Source organism: Sinocyclocheilus rhinocerous, unplaced genomic scaffold (assembly GCF_001515625.1).
Source record: "Sinocyclocheilus rhinocerous isolate Xijiao unplaced genomic scaffold, SAMN03320098_v1.1 scaffold789, whole genome shotgun sequence".
In the NCBI taxonomy this organism is placed as follows: domain Eukaryota; kingdom Metazoa; phylum Chordata; class Actinopteri; order Cypriniformes; family Cyprinidae; genus Sinocyclocheilus; species Sinocyclocheilus rhinocerous.
In genome coordinates, this window is record NW_015667306.1 from 1,193,653 (window position 1) to 1,202,993 (window position 9,341).

The 9,341-nt window shown below is 35.7% G+C and overlaps 1 protein-coding gene across 1 annotated transcript in view; it reads left to right on the top strand.

Moving 5' to 3' along the window:
* The first annotated feature begins 1,542 nt into the window (after positions 1-1,542).
* Positions 1,543-9,341, top strand: part of LOC107733754 (dynactin subunit 1-like) — a 29,509-nt gene continuing 21,710 nt past the window's right edge. Inside the window, exons 1-4 of the mRNA XM_016545520.1 lie at positions 1,543-1,665; positions 4,618-4,869; positions 4,967-5,045; positions 5,139-5,170. Coding sequence (XP_016401006.1) covers positions 1,633-1,665; positions 4,618-4,869; positions 4,967-5,045; positions 5,139-5,170 — 396 coding nt within the window. The 5' untranslated portion in view covers positions 1,543-1,632. The remainder of the gene's footprint in view (positions 1,666-4,617; positions 4,870-4,966; positions 5,046-5,138; positions 5,171-9,341) is intronic.

Below are 9,341 nucleotides of genomic sequence, written 5' to 3' on the forward strand. Positions count from 1 at the left end.
GGTTAAACCAGTGATCATCTCCGTACATGGCCTTTAGTAATCCAGTGATTAATATGTAAAGTATAATGTACCGTCAGCTGGTTATTATCACAAATCCCAACAGTGTAATCAGGACTCTCTTGTATCACCCTGAAGGTGTTTATATTTTGCAATAATGATGTACATTATTGCAAGTTTTACATTGTTACTTACCACATAAATAAATAAATGGACATAAATATTTATTTGAGTTTAAATTATTCTATTATGTGAGAATATCTGCCTGTTGTGATGCTCAGTTATACAGTTTAGCGTCATTATGCAAGAATATTTTATAGCAAAATGTTGCCATTTTGCCATCAGTCAAATATTTCAGAGCTATATAACAATCATTTAACATAATTTGATAATAATAATTTAATATATAATATATAATCGAAATGCTAAAAAATAATTAAACACAGTCACCTGTTTCAGTGCTGTAATAAACAAAAATGCAATTTATTTAATGTATGAAAGGGTCATAGAATATAACGTGATAATAAATAAGATTATTTTTGTAACTATGGGCTGATTTAATTTGCTTTTGACTACCATTTTAACTATAGCTATTAGCTGCACCAATGTTATTTAGTATTCATTTTATACTAGTATTAACTAGAATTAAGTTTTAGTGCTTTTGTCATTTTTTCCTATTTAGCTTCAATTTATTTTTATTTCAGCTTTAGTTAATAACAATACTGAGCTGTACTGTAAATTTAAAAAATGTGTTCATCCTCTGTTATTAGGCCTTTATAGTACTGTATGTCTATGTGAGAAGACTGGGAGAAAGGCCTTTGTTGTTTTTTAATCACTCAGAGAGTACATTTACATGTTAATATAATTTTGATGATTATTCAGTGTTGGAGGGCTTTAGGACCCAGTTCTGCTTCTTTTGCTCTCCTGCAGAAGGCAGCGCAGACATTAGCGCAGTTGCACTGCTCTCACACACTCACCTACCAACACAGATCAGTCAGACCGAATCACACACACACACACACACCTCTCACTCCAACTCAATCTAATGCTGGGATCCTTCTGACAGTTCACATGTTAGCGGGTTCATCTGAGCTCAGACATCCAGTAGGACCTCCTCTGGTGTCTTTCCCTGTGTCCCCTCTGGGGTTCAGTCTGTGCCTCTGCTGGAGCTGGACCAAAACGCACATCTCTGATACTCATCGTATGGACAAAGGCTTGAGTGATGAGAGTTAGGTGGAGATAGAGAAAGACAGACAGAGAGATAGAGAGACAGTGGGTTGGGGGGTTGAAAAGCCTTTGCTGGTTGCTGAAGCAAGGCAAGGAACCGTTGTCAACGGCGACGCAGGAGCAGCATGTCTCAAATGAAACGATACACTTACAGCAGGGTGAGTGACATACGGTGGACATACTTTCTGTTTCCGTCTGCCGCCGTACATGTGAATACATGCATGTTTTTACTTGTATTAAAGTAGAATTAGTGTGCAGTTGTGTATGATGCTGTGCAGGTGTTGTAGCATGTGTCAGGCGAGAGGACAGACAGAGAGATAGAGAGACAGTGGGTTGGGGGATTGAAAAGCCTGTGCTGGTTGCTGAAGCAAGGCAAGGAACCGTTGTCAACGGCGACGCAGGAGCAGCATGTCTCAAATGAAACGATACACTTACAGCAGGGTGAGTGACATACAGTGGACACACTTTCTGTTTCTGTCTGCCACCCTACATGTGAATACATGCAAATTTTTAATTGTATTAAAGTAGAATTAGTGTGTTGTGTATGATGCTGTGAGTGTGGACATGCAGGTGTTGTAGCATGTGTCAGGCGAGAGTCAGTCTTCTGGAATTTGTAAGGTTCAGCTTTTAGCTAAAATGCATTTGCTTGTGTAATAACTCCTACAATCAATTGCAGTGTGTTTTTGTATGTATGAGGCCGTTTTTACTGCAGGACAGTAATGGAGCGATGCCATTTTTGACACAGTTGCTGAGTAACACATAAAAAAAATCACAAAACACAGATTAATGTGATACATTTTGATGTTCATTACTAGTTTTTCATACTAGTTTTGCTTTTTTCCCTTTATTCGATTGTCTGCACTGTATGTCATGTTATTTATGGACTAAAAGCGTTTTGTAAAATCATTTTAAATATGATTCTGTTAAAGGGTCCACCCAAAAATGAAAATTCTGTCATCATTTACCGTCATGACTTTCCAAATCTGTACGACTTTCTTTGGACAAAAATGGAAGTCAATACTCTTTGGTTACCAACATTCTTCAAAATATTTTCTTGTGTGTTCTGCATTCAAAAGTCATACAGATTTGGAACAACAAGACGGTGAGTAAATGTTGACAAAATTTTCATTTTAGTGTGGATTATCCCTTTTAACTTGACTACAGCCCAAATCCTATTTTTAACAAACTGAATCAAAGCCTTTAGCTCAACATAAGTCTTATTTCAAACCCGGTTAAATGTAGTAATAACTTTCTGGCTAGATCTCCAGACATAAATCTTACGCCCTTTTCCAGTATAAAACATTAGACAGCGCTACTATGAACATAAAACACCAGTTTAAATGGACTGTTAGTGAATATAGTGATGCATCCCCCACAAGGATAGTAAAACCAGAAATCATATATATTATTGTGCAGCCAATAGCTCCCCATGAGGAAAACAGATTAATAAACATATGGCAGAGATGTAATCTAAAAATGCAAAAAGGTTTTTGTGAGGGTTAGTTTTAGGGTTAGAGGATTCAGTATAATAGTTTAGTATAAAAAAATAAAAGTCAAGAAGTTAAAGTTCCCACCATGATAAAAAAATAAACGTATAAGTGTTTTTAATTATTCGTGTGAACTTATTCCCTGAAAATTTTTGTGGATTTTAAGAGCTCTTATAAGAGGTTAACTACTCAGATGTACGCCTATATAAAATATCGACATGCTTTCACATTTATTTGAAAGCAAATGGACAAGGATTTGATGGAGAACATATAATTCATTAAAAAACCTAAAGTACATCAGGCATTAGTAAGGCAAATCTCCTCAAAACATAGACACTTTATGTCTAGCACATGACTCACACATGGGAAAAGCTCTGCCATTTAAGCTTCAAGTTCGCAGGGAACTTAAAATTATTCAAATTCTTCGGTTTCACTTTTTAACAAGCTCCACAAGATCCATATCAATGAAGACATTCCTAAACCCACAGTTTTACTGTGTACTAACACAGTTAGTGACTTAATTCTGCTGAGTCACAAGTCAGTTTTCAGTAACTCCCCTGTCCTGCATGTGCACATGACGTATTCTTCAGCTGAATTTAGAACTGGCCAGTAACTATCTCTGCAATGAATGAATATGTCACGCTTCAGTGAGCTGCTGCCAGTCCATGCACAGCTCTCTGTTTTTGAGTTGCAGGAGAGGTCACATCTATCACTTCTGTTCTCTTTCTTTTGTTCCATTGTAACCTAATAATGTTCCCGACTCTTCAGAGCGTTTAGAGTTTATATTAGAGTCAGCAAGAATAATAAATAACACCGCAGATATTATGCCTTATCTTGTTATCTTTATGTGACCAGTACTTATTTTTAGTATACAGTAAGTTTCAGAAATAAAACTCATTTTGGACCCCAGGCTCTGTGTGATTAGAGAGAATTTAAATGACTAAATGGAAGTGAAATGGAGCAGGTTTCTCAGGATCAGCTGGTGTGTGTGTGTGTGTGTTTGAGAGAGAGAGAGAGAGTGAGTTCCTGCACACTGTGACTGCAGGTAACAGTGATGTCTTCTGCAGTAAAGATTAGGGCTGCGTCACAAACTTTTTCAGCCATGAGCTCTGGTCTGAGTGCTCCTAAATAACCCTCAATTGTCCTCTTAGACATATAATCTGGAGGGCGTGAGAGACTTGTTCAGAGACCTAATGAGGAGCCTGCAAATGGTTTCAACTCCCCCAGATTGTCTAGTCACAGTGTGGTTTTAAATTTATTCCACAAAATGTCTGAATGTCATTGCATTTGATAAATTATACAGTTGGTCCGAATCTGACTGGCTGAGTGGCATTGCAAATGTGCTGAAATACAGTGCAACATCACCGGCACAATTGACAGTTTGAATCACTCCACTTGTCTGTGTTTGCGCGTTGTATGCTGTCCGAATTTTTCAGTGACTTTCTGCAAGCTGATTCACTCTTTCAGCATTGAATCATTCCAATTCATTCTTTCTGGAATTAAAGTAAGCTGCCTTTATTATTAGTCATTGAATCGTTCATTCAACCGATTTGTTCAAAAACACAGAATTAATCAGGATCAAACACACGAATATTGGTTCTGATTTGGCTTTGTTTGAATCTACTTTTGCTGGCAAAGTAAAAACAGAAAAAGAAACTGACAATATTGTGTATTAAATGTAATTGTTTAACTGTTCTAATAACTTAATATGGAAGTAATGTATTTTTATTTATTTATTCATTTAAATAAATGGCAATATCTATATGCAAAAAGGTATAGCTAAAGTGTCTAAATACTTTCTAGGGCCACTGTATGTCAAATCATAAACCTTTCATCAATCTACTATTTTCTTGATATAATCAAAAGCTCTTTTTGTCATTTAAGGGTTTTTCTCTCTTGTCCTCAGACCACCAGCAGCGGCAGCAGCAGGATGAGTTCAGATGGCGGTGGGCGGCCTGTTAAGGTGGGCTCTCTGGTTGAGGTCATTGGTAAAGGTCATCGAGGCACCGTGGCATATATTGGAAACACCCTCTTTGCCTCTGGAAAATGGGTGGGCGTCATTCTAGAGGAACCTAAAGGCAAGAACGATGGCACTGTGCAGGGTAAACGATATTTCACCTGTCAGGAGAACCATGGGATATTTGTACGCCAATCACAGGTACTCCCATGTATGCTTGCTCATACAAACACTGAGAGGTGAAAACATGTACATGTTCTTCTGTTGAGTTCTTAGAAACTGCTGGGATCTCTTGCAGATTCAGTTAGTAGAAGATGGGGCCGACACGACATCTCCTGACACACCTGAAGCTGCCACCTCCAAAATGCTGAAGCGGGGTAGGCAAACAGTTTTAGGCACATATCAGCTTGCAGCCATATTTTGTTTCTCATGAAATTGTAATGATCTCATTTTATTTTTTATTTTCTCAGAGATAATTGAAGGTCCAAAGTCAAACAAAGTGGTGAGTGAGGAAAGGGGTTTCAACATAACGAATATGTTCTTGCATTGGTACTTGTGCACCGTGTTTCTGTGAGACTGTGTGTATATTCATGACTTTTTTTTCCTATACAAACACAAGTGGCCTTTTGAAGAGGTCTTTAGTCTCGCTTAGCAAGACGTTTGCAGCTTATTCTGGCCAAGAACCACCCACTCAGACAGGAAAGGTCAGTCTGACCAATCTCAAAAAAGCCACCAATAATAGTTTGATTTTTAAAATGCCACATATAGAGACGAGTTTATTTGAAATTGTTGATACCACAATGATAGACTGTTCTGTCACTGGCTGTACTGAAAACACCAGAGAATCTATCAGAAATGTGTGTAATTAGAATTTCTGAATAAATACATAATATTATTTAAAGCAAAGCATAATACTCAGTTCTTCTAGTGAATATGTAGTTTACTTGCTAGTGAACGGCTCAAAAGAAACTCTGAATTTCTTTGGTAAAAAAAATTGATGCCAGTATTCTAGAAAGCGTTGGCATATCCAATTATTATTTCTTCCTTGGAGGTTCATTGTTGTCACTTAAATTTGCAGGGCATAGGAACAAGTTTTTAATGCATTGGACCCTTAAGCCCATTGTGTAGGCTCTTAGTGACAGCCAATCAAATTAGAGCTGTCTATTTCAGCTATCTCTTCCCATGTTTGTGTGTAATATACATTGGACAGTCTGTGCTTGGACTTGTGAGTATGTCATCTGAGGCTACTTCACATTAAAAGTATTGCGTATTACCTCTCCTTTCCAGCAGAGGGGGATATAGTAACACTCTCTGGCCATGATACTGCTCATCCTGTATCTGTGTCTGTAAAAGTGAACCATGTTTCTGATTCCCTTCTGATTTCACCTCTTACATGAATTTAACAAGCACGTATTCGCACTTTGTAAATCCTCCCAACCAAAAAATACATACTATATTGCATGAACACACATGTAGTCTTCTCTTGTCCCTTGTGAAAAAGAAGTGTGCATAATTGTATTGAATGTGCACTTGTGGTGTAAAAAAAAAAAAACTGGACTTGCAGGTAATACACTAGTCCACTTAAGTGTACTTAAAGAGAGTACACTTTCATGACTATGTTTCTTAACACACTTAAGTACACATAAAATGTGCATTTGGTAGATTTACTTAATTTTAAATCATTATATTTCAATAATCTTTTGTCATGCTTTAAAGAAATACACTTATTTTGTTGTGTTGACTAACATACTAAAACACATTAAGCACAACTGTAGTGTGTTATTTGATATTACATTTAAAGATTATACATTTTAAATGTACTAAATTTCAACTTCATCATTACAAATGTGTAATTACAAATATATTTTAATACATGTCATGCAAGTTTCAGTAGAAACAACATTAAAGTATATTTTAGTTTACCATAAGTGCTTGTCAGTACATTCAATGGTACACTTTAACCATAATTCAAAGACAAAATAAGTAATAATTATGAAATTACACATAAAGCTGTACTTAAATCCAACTTAAATGGGTCAAAAACACTCTTAAGTTGCATTTAATATAAATATAATACATCTTCATTTAATTGTAAAAAAAACAAGCAATTAGGTGTCTGAAAACATTACATTCAGTTTGCACTTAAATATTTTATTTCTGCAATAAGTACTATTTTTAAAAATATGCTAAAGTGTGCTTATTTTTCACAAGGGATCCTAAATCTACACTCACTAATACAAACATGCATGAGGCCAAACTGTTTTTGTCACAGGCATTTTATAAAGTCTCTGTCTAAGATGCAAAAAGATTATCGCTCTGTTTATGTGGGAGTCTTGGTGTGTTTGTATGTGAGAGACATTCAAGCACATTACAAACACACTGACTGATCAAACTTTAATCTGTCACCTCTTCCTCCTCCGTCTGAGCGTGCAGCGAGGAACCAAACCCAGAAAGGTGCTGCATGTTTCTCTAACCTCTGTTTCCATAGCAATGGCAATATTGAACAGCTCTGCTGCATGGCATCACACAAACTGCACATTACCTGTGTGTGTGTGTGTGTGTGCATCAAGAGTGTTTGTTTCTATATTGTTTCTGTTAATTTTATGTACAATTATTCATGTGTGCTAGTGCTTTGCCAGCTGGATGACAGTGTTCTTTGATGAATGACTGCTTTTAAATGGATATTATGAATTAGCATGCTTAAAAATATGCTAAAGTGTGCTTAATCTGTCACCTCTTCCTCCTCCGTCTGAGCGTGCAGCGAGGAACCAAACCCAGAAAGGTGCTGCATGTTTCTCTAACCTCTGTTTCCATAGCAATGGCAATATTGAACAGCTCTGCTGCATGGCATCACACAAACTGCACATTACCTGTGTGTGTGTGTGTGTGTGCATCAAGAGTGTTTGTTTCTATATTGTTTCTGTTAATTTTATGTACAATTATTCATGTGTGCTAGTGCTTTGCCAGCTGGATGACAGTGTTCTTTGATGAATGACTGCTTTTAAATGGATATTATGAATTAGCATGCTGATTATGACGTGTTTATGTGTATGAGACAGTCCTAGTGAACGTGTGAGTGAAAGAGATTTGACTTAATATTTTACAGTATATAGTGCTTTTAGTCTGTTCAAGTTTGGTGTTCCCCATTACTTTGTTACTGAGATTGCAGATTCCTTGAAAAACGTTTTAAAAATTAGTTGTAGTCAGTGTGATTTTAATTAATATGCATTATTTTATAAATTCTTAAAGGTTTTAATGCACATTTCTTTCTTTATGTGAAGGCTGCACATGTACATGGATCATAGTCATTTATCTGATAAATTGGAGGTAAAGATAGATATGAAAGTCAATTTGAATCACTACATATTTATCTTTGTTCATCCTCACTTATATACATTTCAAAACAAATATTAACACTAGTATTTTCTATGGATATACAATTAATAAAAAAAAAAGGCTGAGACCACATAGTCAATCTGAGCTTCAACATGTAATTTACACCTAGAAATAAACAAAGTTTTAGAATTTTGAAGGCAAATAAATATGATGTAAAATGTTTAAAAATGTAAGACTGTGTATAAGAATATGAATGATGATGCAGTATTTTTACATCACTAAATTATGGTAAATTTGAGGGGGGAAAAAATCCTGTACACATCCTGTACAAGTTTGTGTGGGGCTATGACATAAGACTATGTTTGATGAAAGACTGAGCGTTTCTTTCCCCCTGAGACAAACCTGGTACTGCAGCCTGGCTTGGCATTAGATGTCTTGTCATTAGATCACCACTGAAATATTGGACTTGAAAGCTGTGTGTGCGCATCCCAGCATTTTCTTCTAAATGTCAGTGCTTGGGGTAATGCTATTTAGGAGGTTATCTAGTTCAGGCTGTCAGTATGAATTGTTTGGAGCTCTTGCCCTGAGGTTGAAAGTATAAATGGGCATTAATGGAGAAGAAGACCTGTGTTTAACTGTCTTAAAACTTTGATTCCTTTCACATCAGAAAACAGTGGTAACATAAATAAATTTAGCATGAATTTGATAATAGAAACAAAGATTGGTCAATGGGTTTGTTTACGCCATCACAGTGCGTTAAGCTTTTACTAGCTGCTTTTTACAAATTTTAATACATTAGTACAAGTTAATTAATCTTAACCCATGGATTAATCCATGGTGGATCCATTGTGTTGAAATCACAATCCAAAATTATAAATAAAACAACATAAAAAATTTGAAAACATTTTACCTTTAAGGGGTACAATGTCTATTGTCTTGTCACTGGTGCAGTGCACCCTCGACTCTCAGAAAGAACTAAACCTTTTTTACCACTACAAAGTTCATAGTAGCACCCTGAGGGTATATTACTACTCTAAAGTACTAATATGTATCTATTGGGGGTAGATAAGGTACAAAGTTGTAAGTTACAAAGTTAACCAGAGACAAGTTGTTGTACTACTAAAGCCCTAAATAATTTTTTTGCATCATATATTTTTCGTGTCATATTTCCATCATATATTTTTCCTAAACAATATCATTATATTTGTAAAAAGTTTGGTGGCTTTAATTTTTTTTTATATAATAGCATTATTTTTTTTTAAATGTTAGTATTACATTTAAAAAATAGCGTATTTAAAAAGTTTAACATTATCTATCTATCTATCTATCTATCTATC